This window comes from Scleropages formosus, chromosome 10, assembly GCF_900964775.1.
Source record: "Scleropages formosus chromosome 10, fSclFor1.1, whole genome shotgun sequence".
NCBI lineage: Eukaryota > Metazoa > Chordata > Actinopteri > Osteoglossiformes > Osteoglossidae > Scleropages > Scleropages formosus.
In genome coordinates, this window is record NC_041815.1 from 15,132,702 (window position 1) to 15,157,838 (window position 25,137).

At 40.8% G+C, this 25,137-nt stretch overlaps 1 protein-coding gene across 1 annotated transcript in view; it reads right to left on the bottom strand.

Annotated features, from left to right (window-relative positions):
• The window catches only part of elna (elastin a), a 52,313-nt gene extending 34,461 nt beyond the window's left edge, over positions 1 to 17,852 (bottom strand). The window contains exons 1-5 of the mRNA XM_029255874.1: positions 17,495 to 17,852; positions 6,817 to 6,882; positions 6,085 to 6,126; positions 5,279 to 5,347; positions 5,070 to 5,099 (exon numbers count right to left, since the gene is read on the bottom strand). Coding sequence (XP_029111707.1) covers positions 5,070 to 5,099; positions 5,279 to 5,347; positions 6,085 to 6,126; positions 6,817 to 6,882; positions 17,495 to 17,570 — 283 coding nt within the window. The 5' untranslated portion in view covers positions 17,571 to 17,852. The remainder of the gene's footprint in view (positions 1 to 5,069; positions 5,100 to 5,278; positions 5,348 to 6,084; positions 6,127 to 6,816; positions 6,883 to 17,494) is intronic.
• Positions 17,853 to 25,137: the final 7,285 nt, after the last annotated feature.

Consider the following 25,137-nt stretch of genomic DNA (forward strand, 5'->3'; position numbering starts at 1 on the left):
CAGTATGCTTGGCCTTCATCGCGCTCTGTCTGGGGCTTCAGGAAGAAGACCTTCTTGTGCCAGCCCTCCCTGCCCTAGCCAAGTGAGCATCTTGAATACCTGCCTGTTACACTCTGTTATTCATCATGTCTTCAGCAAAGCCAGGGTGCAAATCATGCATCGAAAAAAGATCAAAGATGCAGCCAGCTGAGGCAGTGTGCAAAACTGGCGATGCATGCAGCACTTTGCAGATGGCTCACATATGCGTTGGGGTCCAATAAGCAGAGTGCTTTTGCAACGAACAAGGACTGAGAAATAGAACAGCAATTAAACAAGTCTGTCTGCCCTAAAACACACCTTTCCTCTCTTTCCAAGTAGAGAATATAGTTGCCTTCCAACCCCCTTTTTCTTGGATTTACAGTCTCCAGCGAGAAAGCTGAATTCGTGTTAGCAACCCCACACCCTTGCAACATAAAACCAGGACCTCTAATTTGCTCAGTAATGGAAGCGTGCCCTTCTGCCTTAATAATTTGCAGACGAAACTCTTACTATACAGAAGTAAATCATAAAATTAAAAATTGTCAAAACTATTACTAACCGTAAATACAATAGCCCAATATTTTTCACAAAAGAACCCCAAATTTTAAGAGAAATGCTTACTAAAAGAATCCTAATAAATGACATGTTAGCAGTACTGCAGTACTATAGCATAACTCAGAAAACTTATCAATCACATATATTCACTCAACAATCAGGTACACTAGAAAATAGTGCTTGTGCCAATGCTTCATGTCATCTGCCAGTGGTGAGCAGGTTGTTTGTGTTTGTGCATAACATCTTTCAGACCAGGCAAACCTCAACACCAGCAACCCTTACAGGCTCATCAGGCTTCAGGCACCTTCAGAGAATGCATGGTGGGAAAGATGAAGATTGTATTTTCGAAATAGCTGGGCAGACACAAGGGCAAGAAGGATAAGTGAGTCTGACACACTGATGCAGAGTTAGAAACAACTCTTGTGAAAATGATGAGAAAAGGAGGACTTGTGTGGGAAATGGCACAAGGTGGGTGTCATGAGAACAAGAGGAATTAGAGATGTAGTATGGGATAGAGGAAAGGCCACCGACAAGCTCCCCTGATGATTTCATTCTCCTCTAGAGACATCCCCACACCGTCACCCAATGACCAGTGTCTCTGGCTTTTTGTCTTGTGTGGTTGAAAAAACCTGCTCAAACATTTCTCAGAGCTTTTTACTCACCCTTTCTCAATTTTTACAGTACATCTGGCATATAAACTGAGGTCTATTGCGGGTATTAAGTTTACCCATTTACTGACACTTTTCTCCCAAGCAGCATACAATGATTTACCCATTTATACAGCAGGGTAATTTTTACTAGCACAATTTAGGGTAAGTACCTTGCTCAAGGGTACTTTAGCAGTAGGTGAGATTTAAACAATCAACCTTAGGATCCACAAGCAGTAGCTCTAACTACTACATTATCAGCTGCTCCAGTATACATAGAGATTCCAGTATAAAGCACGGACATAGATGTCTACAAACAAATCTTAGCTACTTTTCACTCTGCTGGCTCCTCAGCTAAAACAACCTTCTTCCACAACAAAGTACAAACTGCACAAACAAAACACAAACTCCACAACAAACCAGCACAGACTCTTTGCCACCTTCTCATCCCTACTGTGTCCTCCGCCACCTCCTCCTCCTTGTTCTCTCACTGCTGATGACTTAGCTTTGTTTTTCAGAGAGAAAGTTAATGCAATCACGGACAAGTTCTCAGGATCACCCTGCCCTGTTTGCGCTGGACCTCCCTGCGAAGTCACGCTTTCTGAATTCAAGCCACTCTCAGAATCGGAAATCTTCGACCTCCTGATATCACACAGAGCCACCACCTGCTTGTTTGATCTGATCCCATCGTCACTCCTACAGACCATCTCCCCAGAACTCTCCACCTTCATCTCTAAGATCATCAACTCCTTGCTCTCCTCTGGCTGCTTCCCATCTGCCTTCAAAACTGCTCTCATTTCACCTCTGTTAAAGAAACCCTCCCTGGGTCCAAAGCTATAGTCCAGTCTCTCCTTCCTGTCTAAAACTCTAGATCAGGTGGCCTGTGATCAACTATTCCTCATCCAGAACCATCTCCTCGGTGGATATAAGTCTGATTCAAAGTTGGTCTCTTTATGGAGACAGTGCCCCTGGCAGTGTCTGATGCTCTCCAGTCGGCTACAGCAGCCTCCCTCCCCTTGGTCCTCATCCTCCTTGACCTGTCTGCAGCATTTGACACGATCAACCACCAGATTCTACCCGCCTCTCTTAGTCAGCTTGGGATCAAAGGAACGGCATTAGGATGGTTTGAGTTCTACCTATCTGACAGATCCTATTAAGTGGTCTGGTGGGGCTCCCGTTCTTCTCCTCTCCCTCTCTCAACTGGTGTCCCGCAGGACTCGGTACTGGGTCCCCTGCTCTTCTCCCTCAGCCTTGTCATCGCCTCCCATGAATTCAAATACTACTGCTACGCTGATGATACCCAGCTCTTCCTTTCCACCTGGAGCATCAGACATTTTCGCATGCATCGGTGCCTGTCTCTCAGACATCTCAACCTCTCCAAAACAGAGATCCTACACCCAGCCGGCCTGTGTTCCTGTCACGATCTCTCGATCAAACTAGACAACTCACTCATTTTGCCTATCTCCTCAGCTAAGAGTCTGGGAGTGATAATAGACTCAAGTCTATCTTTCTCTCAGCACATAGAAGCCACACGAAGTCCTTACCTCAGAACTGACTCTGCCCAACTACTTGTCCAGGCCATGGTGACATCCCATCTGGACTACTACAACTGTCTCGTGTGGCCTTCCTGCTACTGCTGTGAAACCTCTGCAGTTGATACAGAATGCTGCTGCACGACTTGTTTGACTTGCCAAAGCGTTCCCATGTGTCTCCCCTACTCATTTCTCTGCACTGGCTTCGTATAGCTGCCCGGATCAAATTCAAGACCCTGGTTATTGCCTACAAATGCATCAATGGAACTGCTCCCAGCTATTTACAAGACTTGATCAACTGCTACACCTCAACCAGACCGCTACGCTCTTCCACATCTGCCCGCTTGGTGGTCCCACGTACAAGAGGTAAAGCACGGAGGTTCACTGTTCTGGCTCCATTGTGGTGGAAGAACCTCCCCCTCTCACTCAGAACTGCTGAAACTCTGTCCACATTTAAAAAGGGTCTGAAAACTCACCTCTTCCAGACTCACTTTGCCCATGATCTCTTAAGTTCACTTGAGGTGTAAATGCTCATGCACCACAACTTTATGATCATGCCCAGATAAACATTTACGCTGCTACTCCTGTAATGCACGTAAATGTTTGTGTATCTCAAAAAAAAAATAGTAGGAAGGTGATCAGGAATCGTCGATATTCTGAGTTTTATGCAGCTACTCGTGTGATGAACATTGGTGCATATGGTGGAAACAAACTAACTGTACTTAAGAATCACACGTCTGCAACTATGTCTCTCTTTCTTCTAATGTAATGCACAAGTTGTATTTTCTATTAGATGTACGTCACTTTGGAGAAAAGCATCTGCTAAATGAGTAAATGTAAATGTAATGTAAAGTGAGATCTGTTGTTTTCACTCTGGGCTTCCTAACATCCTGGAACAGCAGCAGATCTTCCTTATGTTTACTTGCCAACATTTGGAAATACTGTATGGTCCAAAAAGGTGAAAAAGCATTTGAACCAACATAAGTTCTAGGTGATTGTCATCTGTCCTGAAGAGACACAGTTGATGTTCTGAGGACTATGGGAAGATCACCACAGCTAATCATCTGCCTTTCCAAACGCTTTGACAATAAAAACAAGTCAGGAGACATTTGACAATGTCCAAATAGGTGACCCACGGAATCTATAGCGAAAGCTCAGCATCATACAATGTCATATATGAGGCTAAAGGAGCTGACCTCATTTGACCTCATACTGCAGCAGTATAACCTGTCCTCCCCTTTAAATTAAAAGAGCTTGCATATAAAGAACATTGATGGCTGGGAACCGCAGTGCATTTGAGAGATACAAGATGTCTGTTGCTTCTGTCTCCTTCCTGTCTTACAATTAATTCAAGTTCCTCCAAGACAGACTGCAAGATCCTGTGGTTACTGAGGTTGGACATAATTTCCTGGAAATATTCTGATACATACTGCCAAAGTCAGCTTCTAGCAAACTAGATGGCCAGGTCTATGTACTTCAAATGGTATTTTTGGAACTCAGAGACTGATTGAAAAAAAAATCTATTATAGAAGCTCAGCATAAGCCATTCCAAATCTTATCTGGGTAAACACTGTTTACTTAATTCCTAATCTCTTCAAAAACACAATGGTAGCCCTGATGAAATCTGTCCTGCTTTAGGAAATTTAATAATGTCCAAATGGGCCTAATGTAGCTGATATTGTGAGTGCTGAGTTGTAGAAAAACAATATTTACAGTAGAGCAGTAGAGTAGTGGTTCACTTCAGCACACAGGCTTCCACTTATTGTATAGCTGATACGATCAGTGGTTGTAATAACACCACTCAGTGTTGTAACGCTATTGTCCTCACAATGCTGAACTCCGTTCATGCTCGGCTAGGTGCCACCCGGATAAGGCCACCGAAAGTAAATGATCAGGTGATCTTGTCATCCAGCGAATGCTGAGGTCACACCCAAACAGGACGTCCTGAACCCCAGTCAAACACTGCAAGTGGGTGACTAAAAAAACAAAGACTGGATAAAGGGTTGGATCATGTAACAGCTGGTCAAAGGCGGTCAGCACTGAACCTGAAAGGCCCATTTGATGTACTGCTTTGCCAGTTCATACAGTGCATAAGGCCTCACAATGCAAAATTAATGAGTTTTCTGAAAATCCTGCAAAAAACTACCATAATATTAGTCATTTACTGGGCTAATGTCTTTGTCCAAGGTGACTTAACTATACAAGACAAAAAAGTGCATTAGATTCAGAGTCAGAAATATACGAGACTCTTGACCAGATTTGCTGTGCTGTGAGAGGAGAGGAGTTACACACGCAAGTCTTGCACAAGATGACCTACCTGGCTTAAAGGCCTTTGCACCTACTCCTCCTGAAACAGAACCACACAGAACACACTCATACTGCAACTGAAAACTGCAATGAATTGAAACAAAAATATTTGTGTCATTAAACCAAAGCCATTAGGCAACTATTTTATTGCTGATTTTTGGGTGCACAGATGGGAGAGGTTATATGTCAATATCATCTCCTGTGTGATATGTGTTGTACCTGCACCCAGTCCTCCGACTCCTAAACCTCCGACACCAACACCTCCAACTCCACGGCCGCCATAGGCCCCTGTGGAAAATCATGGCATACAACAAACCTGTGAAGGCTACGCTCAGTGATCTTAGAAGTGTTAATTAGTACTGAGCAGTACACTCAGTAGTGTTTGAATACCCTCCCTTAAAACCTTTGGCCTCCATGAGTGCTTTTATAGAAAATACATCAAGGCAGATCACCTCTCAAATCACATTTGTGAAGGAATGCCACATTCTAAGGGACCTAATTTCTGTAAAATGTCTTCTGATGCTTTATAACTGAGTTTACCTAAACAAAAACTGACCATTCATTTTATAATTTTGGTCTGGTATATAAGAGATACTTGGGGAAATGATAGAATAAGAATTGCCTGGCTGTGTAAATGGATAAATCAATGTAACTTAACATTGTAAATTGCTTTGGAGAAAAGCTTCAGTTAAATAAATAAGTGTAAGTGTGAGTGAAAGTGTGAACTAGATTTACAGCCAAAAGCTTGAGTTCAAGACCCATGAAGAACCTTGTGGCATACAAATCCACATTTCTAAATGTGTAAAACAATGTAAGCTCCTTCAGGTGAATAAATCTTGTTAAAGTCAATAACCTGACAGGAGTTCCACTTCATGAGCTGTGGGTCTTGACCTCTGTCATGATCATGAATCAATGGTCATGTGACTCAAAAGTGAGATTGAGTTTTGAGCCCTTAAGCTCTTCTTGACAACTTTGAATTTATGAAGTCATTTCAATTACTGAAATTATTTTAGTAAGACACTCACCAGCAGCCTTCCCTGGTTTAAATCCTGGGATCCCCCCAGCACCTGACAAAGAGAGGGCAGAAGAGAGAACAGGGAGAGAGAGCAGATGGAGAACAAAACAGAGCAGGTGAGCGGTGGGATTTACTGAAACTCATTCAGTGCAGAAGCACTCATTCATGTGATTTTATTGGCCCTTTGCGGCTGTCCAGCTACTCAGCTCAGGTCATTTAACGCCGTGTTTCACAGTGGCGGTCTTGGACTAATTAGTGGACGGGGCTCACAATGCAGTGGAGGGGCCCTTAAATCACAACTCCTGTGCTACTCCTGGAAGAAGCACAGAGCACAGCACGGATGCCTGCTTTGCATATGCCACAGTTCATAGAAATTTACAGCAAGGTTCCACAATTTTAGAATGACAAATCTGGCTTTCTAAGATGCAATGCTGGCGATGCAAAACAGCACTGGGCAAGAACATTTCTTCATGACTTTGTGTGCCAGTAATGGCTTCTGGCTCCTGTTAACTAACTGTGTTCATATTGTTCTTATTTGTGTCAGGTGAGGGCAGGCATTGCCCTTTCGTCACTGGGCCATTGTTTTTTGACCTTTTTGGTCAACCGTTTTCATGTTAATGAAAAACCAAGTCTCCAAGGAGTCTCAGAACTGTTGAGCTCGGCAAGTGGTTTTCCTGATTCTATGAGCCGGAGGCCTGCTGAGGGACCTGATGAGGGACTCTGTGGGTTGCTTGGTACTTGCCAATAGCAGCTCCTGTCCCAGCGATGCCACCAGGTACAACTCCAACTCCAGCAGGGACGTACACTCCTGAAACAATTGGAATGGGTCATTACCAGACAGAACTTAGTACCAGAAGGCTGCAGGGTCAAATCCCAATTGAGGCTCTGTGGTTACTAACCCAGGGCAAGGACAAGTTCTGTAGTTAAGTACGTAACAGGAAAAATGGGAAGAAATTAAAAGGTAAAGTAATGTAGAGGGCCTCTAGACTCAAATTCTACTAGTGTGTGAATATAAAAAAATTACATTTACATTAGTAATTTTTAATAAGTAATTATTATTTAAATTGTATTAGTAATTATTCTTACTATTATCAATTATTATTATTATTATTATTATTATTATTACCAATTCTTATTATTATATTAGTGATTATTATTTAAATTACATTTACTAGTACATGAATGTACTAGTGAAATAATTTTATAATAAAGAGCTTAAAACACAGGAGAAATATGTGTGACAATGTCATAAACAAAACCTCCTGAATGAAGGGCTGTTACTCAGTAAAACAGTCATCAGGACCAAGATGAAGTGTTTCTCCTTATTTGTATAGAAAGAGTACGATTAGCTAAGACCCCCATATTTTATTCAGGCAAATTAAGCAGTTGGAAACACGCTTCATCAATCCTCAAAATAGGTTGTTTCCATGTAAGGATTTTTGGCAGCAGGGCAGTCCCAAGATTACTATTCTGGACTGCAGACAAGGTGAAATCATAGGTAATGATGACAGAAAAGAGAGTAGAAACCTACTCTGGTTGATCAGACCCAAATAAAACGCAGACCAGAGAAACTGTTGAGGCCTCAGTTACACAACATTGCTGAGGGTGAAAATCTGGTTTGTATCGCCAATAACAGGTTCTACCACAAAAAAAGGCTCTTACCATGATTTGATTGGTTTTACATGCGTTTTGAGGCCCGTTAATTTGAGCCTTGTGCCAAAAGTGTACATGTGTTAGGGAAAACATGTTAAAATGCTAGCCTGTGGGTCCGGAATGTGGAGAATGTTGAGCTGGAGTGATCGCGAGGCAGGGTGCGTGAACCTCAGATGAAACAAAGTGCCTAGTTGCTCAAGACAGCAGAGCCCTGTTTCCAGAGTGGTGCATGCAAAGCAGCTTCAGCAAAGGGGCTCCCACACACACACTAATTCTGGGGACTAAGGACTGTGTAACAACAGCGAGAGTCCAAAACTGAGCCGCAGTGATTACAGCAGGCCACGTACAATAAGAGAGGGCTTCACAAAATGTGAGTGAGTGAGGCTGGGGCCACACATGGGGAAAGGCTCACTGAAGGGAAACAAGTACCAGGTGCAATCTCTTAGACTTACTGGAGAATCTTTACGACAGCACTTCAGGACTGACGGAGAGGTGGCTTTTATACATTTGATGGTTCTGTTTCTTTTGCAAAGTTATTTCTGGGTTTTGTCCTTTCCTGTTCTGTTCCTTTTTGGATCTGACCCTTTTCTTTCCATCCACCCCTGTGTGGATTTTAGTGAAATTCATAATTAGACATAACAAAAACCAAAAGTCTACGCGTGGCCTCACACGTGTCACGGAGGCCAAAATGAAACGAAGCAGGGAATGCCTGCGAGTGCTCGCACATCCATTCATTTCTCATGATAACCCAGCCGAAACGCTGTCTCGCAGTCCACAGGCTGGCCCGAGTGTGTGGGACTGTTGAGGAGGCGAGCATTTTACACCTCAAGTAGACAGAGGCACATAAAAGGATTGCATGAACAAACCTCCATCTGATTAGAAAAGAGAGAAATATTTAGTCTATCTTTTGCGAGACTGATTCTGTTTTTGTTTTACACATTCTCTATTTTTAACTTTGCGCACTGTTGCCAATGTGGAGCTCTGAACGTGCACAGTAGAGCAGGATTTCTTCAGATGGCTGCATGCTTGTTGTGCGGAATGTTTTCACTGACAAACACTGGAACTTTGGATAAAAGTTCAGTTTCAAATACTTTTCAGCACATGTCCCCTGGTAAGGAATGACCTCACCGTTTAAACTCTGACAGATCCTGAACAAGGATGTTCTCTAACTGGTTTCAACTGGAACAATGATGGGACTTGGACGGTGACCGGCCCGCTATCCGGTTTCATGCTTTATAGCCTGATGGTATTAACTTCTGGCTCTGCAATGAGAATTTGTGAAAGCCACACACTGCTTCAGGTCCAAAAATGCATGCGGTCTTGCGGGAATAGAGAATTTTGTACTTCTCTCCCCAAAAACACCTTTTAATCCATGAAAAAAATTATAAAAATGTTTTGGCTTTATGTAAGAAAGCATAAGATTTCCAAATTATCAAGACGGTCTGAAATAACAAAAAGTTGCATTAAAGTATGTTTTACTTTCCTTTCTATACTGTCGAAGAATTAAAAAATTTTCACGGTGCATAGCTCAGCACAGAGATTTGTCAAGTGCAAAATGTGTGATAACACGGACAGACAGTAACATTGTTCGCACGTAAAGAAACACAGCACAAACATTTGGTTTTGTGGGTCTGTTGCGGAGCCAGTGTGGTACATATGATCTCACAGCGACCACGACACCAGGAAAAGTTTTGGTGATCATCCGGTCCACAAACTGCATCACTTGGGACCAAAAAACCTTGTGGGGGTGGGGTAGGGGGGAGCTGTGGTTTCACGCCTCCACCAACAGCTCAGCTCAAATCAAAGAGAGGATTTATCTGAGCTAAGGAGGCAAATCCTTGCAGAGCAGGTGTTTGCTCCTCTCTTGGAGGTGCCAAACTGGGCTTTCTCTGAGAAGCCTCAGTCGTTCTTACTCCTACCCGCAAAAGCGTTGAATCAGACCCACCACAAATCATGACCAAATGGGAACTTCACACCCTAGGATATAGGACTTGATGAGGCATTAAAAACTTTATAAGAAACTTAAAAAATTCCGAAGATCGACTGGGAGCATTTCAGAAAAGTGATGTGATAACATAGTCATTCTCCCTTTTTTATTAGAACAGCAAAGTTACAGTATGTTAACCCCTGTCTCATTTATGCCCAGGTAATAGAATAAAAATGAGAGCAAATCATATTCTCCCTAGGCTTTCACAAAATCTGATCACAATCAGATAAAGTACAACAACCCCAATAGCAGAGCGTACGTGTGCAAGTGCACAGTCCGAATTAAGACACGAAGAGCACGGGTGATACGATACACACAGAACAACGAGACACGCGAGTGTTCTGAGAGTGAAATGAGTTTATGTGCATGAGACTAATACACCAAGACAAGATGTGGAACGAGGGGGAGTACAAGATCTGCACAGAACCACGAAGGACAGGAGCATTAGACTGGAACAGGAACACACTGGAACAGAACTTGGGAAACTGGGAAATGAATACGTATCGCAAGAGAGTCGAAAAGCACTGGTTTAGAATCTGCAAACCGCCGACATGACTTCAGACCTTTTATAGGGCTGGGAGCATATTATCAGATCAGCCGGGGCCAGGTGTGTTGTAGTCTCGGGCGGTCACTGGGACCTTCATCCCTAGGGTCGTGACATCGGAACACTTAACCTCAAACTTGCCTTTTTTTTGCGAAGAAGATTTGCTTCTTAGTCGACTTTTTAAAGCTCTGTTTTGGTATTTTTAACCAGTCTATAAGAAACTGCAATTGTTTTGAGTGGAACAAAGTTGATGACTTTTTTCTTTTCAGTAAACAGACAGAGAGGCCTATCCAGTGACACTGTGTTTACATATTTTGGTATAAGCACAGGAAATACTGCTGACATGTTTACCTACCAATAGTAGGAAATGGCTTTGCTAAACAAATATTGGCTAAAGTAAAAACTCTATATTTAAGCAAGCACAATCTATGATATTTCACTTAAAGACTATGTAAAATAAATGGAATAACCATTCAAAAAATGGTCCAGATCCCCAAACACTGAGCCTTATAGCACCACAACTGGAATTAGAAGAGTTAGAGAAATCAACTGATGCTTAGTCATAAACAGAACAAGTTGTTAACATCAGCTACTAATGGTGTTATTACTTAAAGCAGAGAATCAAAACAGACTGAATGATCTTTTGACGTTATTCATGATGTCTCAATTGTTAACTGTCTTGAATTCCTAGTTAATCTCTATACATGCTTATAATATTATTTTTTTTCATTTTACATATGGAAGTACTTTTAAAGTGTTAATCAGTTGCAGCACACAAATAACACAGTAGGCCGTTCTAAAGAATGATCCTGTCCTGAAATGAGGTGCACTGCTCACACCCGGTCTCATACGAAATTCTGCATTTTGTGAAAGCACTCCTGCTCAACTTTTCCCTCTCCTTCAAGAGTTACACTTTCCAAGGTTTACAACCAAAAAGGTGTCAGGACAGGGGAATAAAAAGCGCATGTCATACACAATACCGCTCCTGATGTAGCTGGAGCTGAACTGACACGTGTGCCGCAGGGAACATAAACGAGGGGAATGCAAAGTGAAATAAACAGGAGACACAGGCAGCCCACAGTTTTTAAAGCAAAGTATCAAGAAGCGTATTTGCCAGGCTGCAACGGAATGAGCTGCTGGGTCTTGGCTGGGGTGCAAAGGCTGGTGTTTCCGAAGTGGCCATTTGGATTTTAACAAGATGACATGTTGAAGGTAAAAAGAAAAACAAAACCATAGAAAGTGTTTTTCACTTAGTTACATCACCTGGCTCTGTGCTGTAAGAACATGCATTACCGTTTCATACTGCATCGCAGACGAACTCCTTTAAGAAGAAAATAACCACATACACAGACAGTGAAGCACTACACACAGGACACAATGTCTCATATGGACTTCCAAACATAGATTTTTACTATAATTTGATTAAAAAGATTAAAAAGCCAAATGACGTTATTTACTAAAAGGAGTGCACTGAGTGTACAGGGGCCAGCGGATGTTTCGATGCCGGTAAAAGGCCTGTAGAATGGTTGAACTACAGCAAAAGATTTTCTTCAGTTTGGCCCTTACAGTACTCTACATTCCCATCATACCAGCCTGGACAAAACTTGGCAAATGGCCTCAGCAATCAGGGGAGGAAGCCCTTTTCTAAATCCTAACATCTTCAGATATTAATGTGCTCACACTCCTTATCAAACTGAAAAAATGTTGCATTCTCCGGACAGTGAGATTTATTTAAACAGCAGATCAGCAATGATATATAGCGCAAGATCGGAGATAAAACATGCAGGAGACGCAGTTCAATAGATAGACTGCATTAGGCAACACAAGGCAAGAGCCCATCCCTCAGCCCCACATCTAAACACATGCCTAATTTAGATTGCATCGGTCCGATAAGAAGGTCAGTGTCATACTAAAATTTCAGGCCCTTGGGCGTAATTTTAAATACAGACTGATAATTTATTGGCTGTGTAAAAGTTAAGCAGTAAAACACCAGCGCTAAGTGGAATGTCAACACATTAAAGCACAAGACCATAAGAGCAGTGCACCATTTTCACAGTACTGTATTTTCTGTGAAAGAAGATTACTACAAGGCACATACTGCACTTTTGCCCACTAAGGCAATTTCTTGAATTTATGACAAACGCAAAGTAATGCTCAGCTTTTCCTGGCAACGTTCAGTAAAATTTCCCCTTTATTCACTATTAACTTCAATACTGGGTATAGTGTTCTGTAGACTTTTCTTTCACTGCCCTACAATAAGTAGTTAATTGTTACGTCTGCGTACCATGTAATACATAATGTGATAATTGTATCACAGAATTAGAAATGTGACTAAAACTCTTTTACAGGCATCCTGCGTGAAGCACTATTCCTTGTAAACTGGAAAAAATGTATTTCACTTCGCATTAGACAGCAATGAGATAATGTTCATTTTCATTGAGTGCCTCAGCTATTTGCAATTTCCTGTGAAATCCAGTCAAATTACAGAGCAAATGATGAATGTAATTAATATAAGGAATAGCATGGTTTTGTAATGTGCTCCAGAGATGCGTTTCTTGGACCAAATTCCTAGCTCCTCAGAGAACATGCGAGTGTGTTGGGCAACTTAAGAGCCTTATCAAATTGCACTGTGTCAGCTTAGTAAAGCACAAGAGAGCAGTTCATGCAGTGTCTTGCTTTAAACCGACCTTAAGTTAATGCACATAAGTGACTTAGAACTTACCTGCGATTGTGAATTCGCCTGCTGAGGCAGGGAAGAGGCGTGAGCTAAAGTACCTTATTATTAAGGTGACACATCCAGACAACAGTGAAATTACATGACTGCATTTTCCTATTCCCTCCCAATACCTGCCAGCTCCAGAGAGTAACAAGATAATGCAAGACAAGTCTACAGCCTTATAAAAATCACGTTAAACAATGACCTGAAATGTCCGGCAAGAGATCTTCACTCAATATTTGCCTGATTTGGTTTAACTGAACTGCTGTGAATGTTTGCTGTAGCCATTCAGTGCCAGTCATTACAGTGAAGGCATTAAATATTAATTTAAACATCTGCCTGCCAATCTGCCCTCCATCTGCTTCGGAAACCAAAGAGCGGGGCCTCCATATTTTCCATTTGGAATCCATCACATTGTAACTGAGCAACACAATGGGTGAAAATAACTACATCTCTCACAAGATTAACTGTAAAACAGAACAAATTATAAATCAATCCTCATGTAAAATCATTTTATTTTAAATACAGTTTGACAAGTTACATGTATGTCAAATTATTATTTAGTCAATTCTTTCCTTTGTTGTGCTTGAATGCTAAATTACTTCTAATGACTTAAATGTTTATACAGATGGGTAAGTTTTACTTGAGCAATTCAGGGTAGATACCATGTTCAATGGTACTGGAACAGCTGGAGGGATACAAATGTACAGCCTTTGATTGCAAAGCAGTGGCTGTAACCACTAAGTTACAGTTCCTTTTTGAACAACATATACATGATTTTCCCTAAAAATCTACACAAGAGTTGCCCTGAAGAAAAAAAAAAGCACTATTTCCTCTTCAATCTGTCAGTACATTTATCCAACAAGTGCATCTTTCATACATATTCACTTGGAAAGTATAAAACTCTGACACTTGTTATACTCAGGCAGTAAAGCAGCATCCGTACTATTGTGGTGAATTTTGTCGCTGTAGTTCGGATAAGTGGTTTCCCAGCCACTCAGCCCTGTTCAAATGTGGCTCGGTGAGCCTGGGGAGAGCAGTCTCCAGTACAAGTGCTCCCTGCCAGAGGCATACCAGATGAAATGACGGACCCATTAGTGGTCTCTTGCTGCAAATGCAATTGAGTGACATGCAGGGCAGCTACGAACATGACTTCCTTAAAACAGCTATTGTGCGAGTGCTCGTACCAAAGGAAAAGAGGTGGAGGCAAACTGAACCGGCTGAACCAGCTTCAACATAAAATGACTGTAACAGGCAGAGCTCCAGAACCCTATCAAGGGACACATGCTTATCCCATTGTCGTGCAAACACATGCCAAATCTTCCAACTCTACGAGCGCAAACATAAAGGCTTGTTCTTCACCTGATGGCATTTGAACAAGTTAAGCAATGCAGTGGATTTGTAGGGCTGGCATTCTACAGCCGACACAGTTGATATGCCCCCCTTGGTAAGAACCAAGCCAAAACCAATGGGCAAATGGCAAGAGAGATGCCAAAAACACATCTCCAAGTTGATCATGCCAGCACCACAGGAGCTGATAATCAGGCCTACAATAATTTGAAGGAGGAGGGGGTAATCTATCACTCTCCCGCTCAGTACCGGAGGTGTGCCATTTGATCTCCAGTGACTTCATCTGCCTTCAACTATGGCCAGGCGGGTGTCAGTGACGAGTAGAATTAATGGGCCGGATTCCTCTGAAGTCCAGGCTGCAGCACTCTTGCCAGACATTGCTTTTCATGGCAGCCCGCTTCCAGCTTGTGCATTTGCTCTACAAGGCTTGGGAGACTGCAGCAAACCCAGACAGCTGCTGCCCCTTTCATCTTGGCCAACATTGTTAACCACAGGGCTGCTGTTGCCCGTCACCAAAACAATGTAGCTTTATAACCCGTGATTTGGCATTAATGCTCCTGCTGTGTTGCTCATTTTGCATATGTACACTCAAGTCTTACATGCTCTGGAGCCACTGGAGAACAATGCAGTAGCTCCAGTGTTTCCGCAACCTAACTACATTTCCCTCTAATAAAACATGTGGTAAAACACGAGGGCCCAAATTTTAAAACGGAGCAGCTTGATTAAGGATACTTGAAAGGATATTTAAATCTGGGTTTCACAGTGTATAAAATGGATAATTATTGATTAATTGCAGGGAACTCTGGTGTTAACAGAACAGTATCTCGTCGGTATTAGCATAAAGCTGGCTCACTGTTCAAGGAACTGGACATTTTGGGCAGTCAGAGCTCTGAGACTGCTAGAGCAAATGTGGCACTTCAGACAAGAAAACTTTGAGCATTACAGTGAAGTTCAAGTCTTTGCAGCCTTTGTACACAGTCAAACACCGCAGGTGTTTTACAGACGGTGGAAAGAGGAACAGCAGAATGTGGTGGATAAGAAAAGTAAATGGTCCATAGCAGGAGAGGCTGGAAAAAAAGATTTACTCCAGCCACAGTGATGTGCCTTCTGCTAGGCTCAATAAACTGATCACCATGAATAGATCCTATAAATTAAGTTATGGTAAATATAATACTATAAAAGGGAAACTATTTCACAGTAACGTGGACATGTTGCCTGCAAGGCCACTGCAGCGCTGCCATAAATCTACTTGGCACAATTATAAGGAATGCTTGGACACCAACAGCTGGGAAACAGATACTATAATGAAGACAGAGTTTCAGAAGAAATCATTTGAGCAAATAAATAAATCACAATTTAAAAAAACAAAAAAGTGCTGGTCTGTCTCCAAAGTCAGGACCAGACCCTGATGGTATACGCTTTCCAACTGGGTCTAAACAATGTCAAAGCCATGTCCAAGAAATTTAGCAGAGGGAGAAAAGCAGAGCGTCGGACAAAGAAAACTCCCTCTCAGCCAGTGGGTTTGCAGTTATATTCTTCTACACAGATGTTCTGCCCCTAAATTCTAAGGATGAAGAGCTGTTGAGGACAGTCAACCTGAAAAATGGTCGGATGTTCAAAAGAACAATGTCCACAGCATTGTGGACCATTTCCTCCTGGGGATTCTATAAATGCCCTGGTCTGCATATCAGTGGCTGCAAGGCTGTGAATCATTCCTGCTTTCATTAATATGCGGATTTTCCAAAAACCTTAGGGCAACCAAATTACCCATTACAGGAGTGTATGGGCTGGTCATGGCTCCTGGTTTAGCGGAACATGTGTGAAAAGCAAAAAAATGCAATGTTTTTATGTCACTGAAAATTTTACAGATTTTTTTTAGTATCACTGAACGTTTTCAGACATTTTCAGAATTTTCAAATCAAGCAATGTGTTTTAAAAGGAGAATGAAGATTAGCAATTATACCACACAGTCCTGAATGTTCAGCAAACAGAGGTGCAAGAAAATAACGACACTCTAAATAAATACATTTCCATTCAAACCATGTTAAGTGTAAGAATGTCATCCTTGATCTGTTTGACAGTTTCCATTTAACTGGGAATACTGGGTGGCTTCAGTAAAATGATGGGATTAATTAATGAGGTTTAAGGTGTAAGTAACACAAAGGGTTCAGCTTGTCCGTGTTCTCTGTAACTCCGAAATAAATGTTTCAAATGTCAAATACACAACGTGATACAATAAAGCTACATAAAACAATAAAATAAACATTTTAATTTATCTGATATTCAATTAACAATAGTAGAACTTTGTCTGCAGCAGTCCTGCTCTTACAAATGTCCATGCTATGCAAGAGGCTGGCAGCCCTCAGGTACTGAATCTGGTCACTATTAGCCACAACTGCATTAGGAGAACATGCAAATATGGAGAGCATTAGAATTATGGTTTCGATTATAACTATAAAAAAAGACAATGAGCAATACATCTCCAAACCAAAGGGAAAAAGTGCAGTTGAAATGACCACACACCCTTTAACTTTTAAGAGAACAAAATGTGACTTAATTTTATGGCTGACAGAGTTTTGTTACGACATTATTTTTAATTGATGCCTCCTTAAGCTCTCAAACAACATGGCTGTTTGTTCAGACTAATTCTCCTAAAAATTAGCAACCTAAAAATCCTAAAGTATCTCCTTCAGGAATGAAGGTTGAAACTAATAAGATAAAATATACATAAATAAATCAGTACTGAACTGTACTTGATTGCCACTTAATGTAAAATTATTTAAATTATTGATAATAGGTTTTTTGGCAAAAGTCAGTTAATAAATGCAAAGGCAAATAAACATAAAGCATTTATAAGTTACTCTAGAATTTTTCAGCATGTTAAAATTTACTTAACAGAGGATTAAAAAATGCTGTAAAAGAGACTAAATATTACAATAAAATTATGGTTCAGAATAAATCATCACAAATGAGGAACAAGAGTGATTTCTGGCTCGGGAAAAGTATACTGTGGATTGCGTAGTATGTTGTGCTATGTGTACCATCAGCCCCAGACAGAACTTTGGAGCGCAGAGGATGCTGTGGCTGCAGAGGAACATGCAAAAGTTCGACAACATGGACAAAACACTCGCCTGTATCCTGAAAACACCCTGTCTATGAATTTCTCCTACCTCCCTGAAGCGAGGGTCGGCTCAGAGCGAGGATGAGGAATCCGTGAAAGAGGGATAGAGCCTTCCTGTTAGCCATCTCGCTCCAAAATGCACTGGTCCTCTCCCGGTCAGCTGGTTTTATCCCCCACGAGCTAATTACCACTTACCGAGGGCTTCAGAGATAGAAAAAAAGAATAGATCCCGGACAACTACGTAATTAAGAGAGGGCGAAGACTCCTAGTTCAATGGATCATTTTTCTTTTTTTCTCCCCTATGTCTGGTGTTGCTGTTTTTATTCTAGTTACTCTTGCCAACAGAATCGCGATTGCTGCCAGAGAAAGAGGGAGAGAGGGAGAGTGAGTGAGAAAGAACCCCCTTCTTTCCCACCCCCTACCCCATCCTATCCAAAAGGAACAGCACTGCTTGCCACATACTTGCATGGAGGACTTAACTACTTTAGTAAAAGGAAAGAAAGGAGTCAGGTGAAAAGATTTTTTTGGTCATTTGCCTTTTTTTTTCAAGTGGAAAGGATGAATGGCATAAAGGTGTGATGGAACAACATGCTCCTCCAACCTGCTGCCGAGGCCAGCTGACAGAGCTGTGCTTCTTAGAGAAAAATGACGACTATCTAGAAGAATCTCACAAATGTTCCATATGTAGCACTGAAAACATCAGGGTACGTGGCAGGTATGTCTGGTGTCTATGTGAGCAGGGGACTGAATAAGCCTAAAAAAATCAGAAGGCCCGGAAGCTTGCCGGCATATTTGCTTTTGCCGTTGAGGTGTGAAAACCTGATTTCCTCCACCTTCATATCGCAGAGCGGTGGCAGATGAGGCACCTTCTCATGACCCAAAGATTTCCCAACCAACTTGTGCACTAACCATGCCAGATAAACACTCCGTGGCCACTGGGGTCACTACTAATGGACCGAGCAACCTAAGTAAGAGTTAGTCGACTCTGCTGCATTCCCTCTCAGTGCCACAACCTTTCCAGACGATAAAAATGAACCCTGCCCCATCTGTCCGCTGAGAATACATCAATCACCTGGGAACACACTTGGCTGATGTTTTCATGATGGACAGCACCAAAAGATCCTTATTCCAGCTGCTGGCACTCCTTATGTAGCATTCTGCTCATAGTCTGAATTTTTCAGAATTCCAAGTCAGCATTACACACAACAGAGGGATCCAAAAAGAAATGTGAACTGTCAGTTTGTTCTCTTCTCACATACGATCCTGAAACAACTGCTGTAAGTAATGAAGTACCTCACTGGCTTGAAAAGCCAACAGGTGATACTTATTACAGACTCAAAGTTCATGTTGTGATTGATTTTTTCAAGTCTCATCTCTTTGTTGTGTTTTGTTTGTGATGTTATGGAAAAGAGTGAAGATATACAGTGAATATCTTACGATGTCGGCCACAGAGATGGGAAGTTGTAGAGCTCGAGCACCTGTGGGAGATTTCCACTTGCACTCCTGAGCTCAGAGAGAGTGGAGACTTTGTTCTAGTGTTCTCCCTGATGACTCACTTCAAGTAGTCTCCTGCATTTCAGCCCCAGAAACCCTCTCTTGGGTGGTCAGGGGTGGGCTGGACGGGGAGGGCTGCAGACAGAGATGACCTGCTTGCTCAGGAGTGACGGAAGGAGCCATTACTCTTTCTGGTTTACAATCCAAAGAGAGATTGCTGGAGATATTTAAAAGCCCCAAGGCTCTAAGACCTGTAGCCTTTTTTACGATGCAAATTCACATTCATTTTAAAGCACTTTACCCTTAAAAAATCCCTTCTTGAATCCATCAAGGCCTACATTGAACGTCCAGTGCTACAGTCACAAAGGAGCTTCTGGATCAATCGGAGCTTCACACTTGTCTATTAAAAAACATGAAAGAAATGGCCTACAGTAAATGGACATTCCCTAATTTAATGGAACAGCATTAAAATGAAGACATTTAAAGATAGCAACACACTATATATGTTGTGTCACCAAAAAGAAAGGGATCTAGCAGGTGAGTTTGGCACACATCTGCAGTTTATTGTGTGTCTCACATAACTGACTGAAAATGGCTGAAGAAGTGTGAAAACAGGCCTGCGGCACTATCTCAAAAGTAGAAAAGTGTCGCAAACACCAACAGGCGCTGTGTGTCATGACAATACATTTGGTTTCGGTAGAGGAGTTCAAAGCCTTGTAACGAAGGAAAGCTGAATTCCCTTCTCATAAAATTTACGTGTAAAACGGAGAACGCGTAAAAATGAACACGAATAGCAAATTACATCTGTTCTAATTAGTGTAGCTACACCTAATGTAGCGTAATTTATTTACTGGGATACTGCATTTAACCTTTTCGGTCTGAGAGACATGTAATAATCTCGTATTTTCAGTCTCACCTTTTTAAGTTTCTGTGGACAGCAAGCTTGATTGAAAAAAGCAAAGATTGCAAAAGCACTAGAGATACTTTACGGATGTACTTCCCTTTGACTTTCACTTGGCTCAGTACGAAAAACTACTTTCAGGCACACCATCACCATTGTCTTGTATTAGTTACAGCAAAATATTTACTAATGCTCTATTTTGGCATCACCAGGTTGCTGACCAGGCCTTGTCCCCCAAGCCGTCAGTTCTTCAACATTGTTTACCTTAGGGTGAGAGCTCCTGTCACCCATGCTGTGTTTGGGAACTGAGACGCTGCTCTGCTAGACAGCAGTATTTATTACATTCAATTGGTTTAAATCTCTCTTGCAGTTCATGTCTGGGGCTTCTCTGTTGGGCCGTGTTTTTCACTGCTGTTTCCAGCAGACAGGATTTGTTTGTAAATCAGGAAAACGCTCCTGCTGTTCGACTGTGCATCGCAAATGTAAGTCGGTGAAAGACGAAATAAACAGTACATGTATTTTCGAAAAACATGAAGCATACATATACATATACTATGCCAACGCAAGTATAAAAACCCAGTGCAAATCACTCCAGTCTAGCAATCTGTTGCATCTATCTACTTGCACAAATGGCACATAACTGTGGGTTTGCAGTGGCCAAGTAGCATAAAAATTTGGTTAGGCCTTAAATAATTTACTTGGGCTACCATCTAAACTGGTATCTGAAAAGATGCTGGCACTGTATTTAATGTGAATCGAAACTGTGTTTATTAAAGCTCCAGCCCACAGTGAAAAGACCTTTGGAATGCTTATCCAGAACTGTGACCTTCCACTTTTGCTGACAGAGGAATATAGTATGACTTGGTTCTCCATCAAAAGTTGTTTGCTGTGGAAACAAATGAAGTACATTATGTTGATATGGATATATATTAAATATATTTAACATATCATACACTAAATATGTATGATATATTGAACATAAATATGTCAGTTTAATTGTAAAATGTGTGATTTACACAACAGTGAAATATAGGGATTGTAATTGTCTTGTGCAGAGACTGATTCTTCTGTTTTCTTTATCAGTTTCTAACCTCTAGTTGTTCAACGGGAAAAAATGTACAAACATGCAACATCTTAACATGTTAAGCTTCTAATTAAAAAGGAAACAATTAACACATTGGGTTTATGAAGCTAGGAAAAAGAACACAAACAAAACCGACCCAACAAGGGTAATTGCCTTCATATGAAAAATTTGTAGACTTTAATCCAAAATGCACTAGCTTGCTTTGGAAACAAATTCACAATAAAATAAAGTAATTTCATGCTGGAAAAAACTTTAAACTGTATAATAAATTGAACAATTATTAGTAAAATTGCAAATGGCAGGTGGTTAACATTTTGAGTACAAAATAATTTTTAAAATAACTCAGACATAATCATAACAATGAAAAGACTGTTGAAAGCGCTGCGTTATTTCACATTAAGGTAAAGACTATAAATGTCACTTTCATTAAAGATATTAATGGTATGTGTATTCAAAATATTTTGTTAAACAACAAAGCATGGAAACATGTTAACATAGAAAAAACAGAGCCTTTCAAAATTACTGCATAACTTTCAGCACAGCTTTAAAGTGAGACTTCCAAAAATCCAAGCTTGCTTCGGAGCAATTGTTTCCACTGCTTTTAACAGAAATTTTGCGAGCAATCTTTGCCTTAACCATGCATTTCTTGCTGTGCAAATCTTGAATACATTTTACATTTCTTGCCAAGCAAAACTTAAATGCTTTATTGGTCCAGGATAGTGTTCCTTGGTTTCTTAACCTAACTTGAATTTCATTCTTTTACGCTGCAATCTTTTTAAAACTGTGGACTTATTTGATAATATATTCCCAGCTGGACAGAACCTGAGGTTCTATCTATTCGTAATCGAAATAGAAGACAAATGAGAAGCATCTACTGTTAAATACAGTCAATAGATACAAAAAACACAAAACTACAAAGCATAACATTGCAACTGTCTTAAACTCCATAAGAAACTAGGCCACAGGAGTAAACTTGGTGTCAGAAAACAAGTTTACATGAGAGACTGCTGTTATTAAAGATGATGGCTTGTAAAGGACACTTGCAAAAAACCTGGCCACAGGGGGCTCGGATTTGTGTGCTGTGTGGATATAAGTAGGTATTACATTCACACAGTGTACATACATGAATGAGAACACGGATTTTGTTTTGCACCATCATAGCCTGAGAGGAAATTACATCTGAATAATCTTGGTGCACCATGATGCAATAAAACTTTGTTTTACCAATAAATGTGAACTTTAGAAAGGTTTTCTTCCTTACACCTCCTTGCAAAATAATTATCTTTAAATTGTAAATTAATGTTTTGTCATTTGGTTGGAGTCCATCTGTAATAGTTGCCGAAAGATCTATATGTGTAACCTTATTAATGTGTGTATAACATATTTATTTTTTAAATGGGTAAACGACAATTCATATGAGTTTCATGCAACTCCAGTTACAAACCTTTCACATTACTGTACACAATAGCACCAATGACTTACTATAGAGGTAAGCATAGTAAATAATCGGACAGAACTGTTATAAAACAAGAAAAATACTTTTTTTTTTTTTTAACTAAAATGTAGTGCTTGACAGAAATTGTTTTCCTCGTTTCATGAGTACACTTTGCAGTTAGTCAAATCAATACATTTTTGACAAAACCAGCTGACAAAATTCCTACATTAAAATTGCTAACACTTTGGAATTCCTGTTATTTTTGTTATTAAGCATCTGTAGACTGATGGGGTCAAAAATCATGATGAGAACATGAGAAAAAGAACATTTGTGCCATTTCTGTGTTTCACAGTTCGGTGATGTCGAAGGACTGTATGGCTTGCAGTTAGCACTGTCAAGGGATCAGTCTAAATCATTCTGAATTTCAAAGGAGTTTGTTACTTAACACTAAGAGTGCAAGTAATTACGAGTTCAGTAGTACATGTTTTACAGCAAAATGTGTTTTGGAAAAACCGCACAAATTTCACAGCAATATTTCTTTCTGCCATGTCACTCCTACTAGTTGGGTTCCACATCTGTTTATAAATCATGTTTAAATTATCAGTATAGCACCACAGCTTACACACAAACCCACGATTCTGACAGGGTGGCACAGTGAGTAGTGCTGCTGTCTCACAGCAGCTGGGTGGTGTGAGAGAACATGGGTTCAATCCCTGCTCAGTCTGTGTAGAGTTTGCATGTTCTCCCTGTGTCTGTGTAGGTTTCCTTGGGGTGCTCTGGTTTCCTCCCACAGTTCCCATACATGTTCTTCAACTTCCCCCATAGTGTGTGAGTGACAGAGTGTGTTCTACTGATGTATGGATGAGTGACCCTGTGTAAGTAGTGTATCTAGCAGTGTAAGTCACCTTGGTGAATAAGGTGTGTGGGCTGGTAACACTACATAGTATCTGTTGTAAGTTGCTTTGGAGAAAAGTGTCTGCTAAGTGAATAAATGACTCTGTATTTTTATAGAATTTTATAAATCTGAATTTGATATCATTACATGCATGTTCATCTTCCTTGAATCTGACCGCGAGACGTGGGGTGTACTTCAAGGAAACTATCGCAGAGGTGGAACACTAGTAACCATGACTTTTAAAGTGCCACCAGGGTCTGTACTTTGCTACACGCTGCAGTTCATATGGCAGCAGTGCTGTCTTCACATGTACTTTGTTCATGTATCCCAGCTGATGTCATCGTTGCCACCGAAGAGTGTTCTACATGTGGATTTTGTTAGCATGGTGGAAAACTGTAAAATAGGATTTACCTCCGTGTATCATGTTACATTACAGTATTTATTTGTCGAGCAGACGCCCTTGTCCATGGCGACGTGCAGGACTAACACTTCCACAGCGCACACATTCTGTAACTCGTTCTTACCGCGGCTCCACCACTCTCTCCGTTATCGGCTGTGTAACACTGGATGGTTTGGGGCTGTCAAAAGAGCTGCGTCTGAGCAGCAAATCATAATGCAAAAGAGAGAGTCAAAAAAACCGAAGCATCAAGCAGGGTAAAAACACAATCTGTTTTCACTTTATTTATCCTTTTGGCACTTTGAGGAACGCAGTCTTGCAGTTCGTAAGCCGCATGGTTTGTTTAAGGTTTTGTTTTTGTTTTGTTCTGTATTTCTCAAAGGCCTGAAGTTTGGTTATGGAAAAATCCGTATCGAACCTCTTGGAAAAGCTCATTTTTATTGGCTGTTACCATAACCAGACTATGGCCCAGGTCATTCTGGCACTGAGGAATGGCCTAAATCAGCCTCATTATACAGGGAGCATTTCACTACCTGTAGTCCCATAGTTACGTGGAAAAGGGGGTTTATGGCTGTTTACAAACCCAGATACACATATTTGAAAGTTACTGCAGGGATACCAGACATGCTGAAATTATATGTCATATAAAACACGTTAGTCAAAATGAACGCGCCTGGGAAAACACAAACTGCATTTCCACATTCTTTAACTACAGCACAAAAATGGACACGGATACAAAACGGACACAGTGACTGTAAATCCACACTCCAGCACCATAAAAGACAGAGACATTTCCAAAATGCAAAAAGTGAACTATGTGAACCATATAAACGAATCTGAATTCTGCAGTATGTGCAGTAAATTCAGTAATAGGCTTTCTATTGAAAACTGGTTCTCCATTTACCTTTAAGAGTTTCACTGCATGGCCAGGTAAATAAATCTCCATCCTGTCGCTATAAAACTCATGCTGGGCACACATTGTTCACTCTGCAGCATCATTTTGACATGGATTGGACTGAGCTTTACTTAAACCCCTCCAAACTGTGAGCATATCTTTCCTCAGTGCTATGTCCTCTTTTTTTCTTTCTTCACCCACCTCTTCCCACTTGAGAAATGCTTGGCAAACCCACAATGAATAATAATCAGAAACAATATTACATATTATTATTATTATTATTATTATTATTATTATTGAAAGTTTGTTAATGTTTCATCAGTGTTAATGTTTCACATATGATACAATGTTACAGCTGTGAGATTTTTGTATTTACTTGTGGCTCATTATGAACCTATAAAATACAATGTGAAAATTAGATAGCTGACAATTCTCAAAGACTCGGCTAATTTTTTCCTGCAGCGCACCGCCGCATTATCCAAATTTCATACTGCGTTTAAAAAGAACGTCATTTACTTTCAGATTTCTGAAAGATATACGCTTCCTGAACATTGTTACTACTTCCTTCTGTCCTTCCATTACGCCACTGTG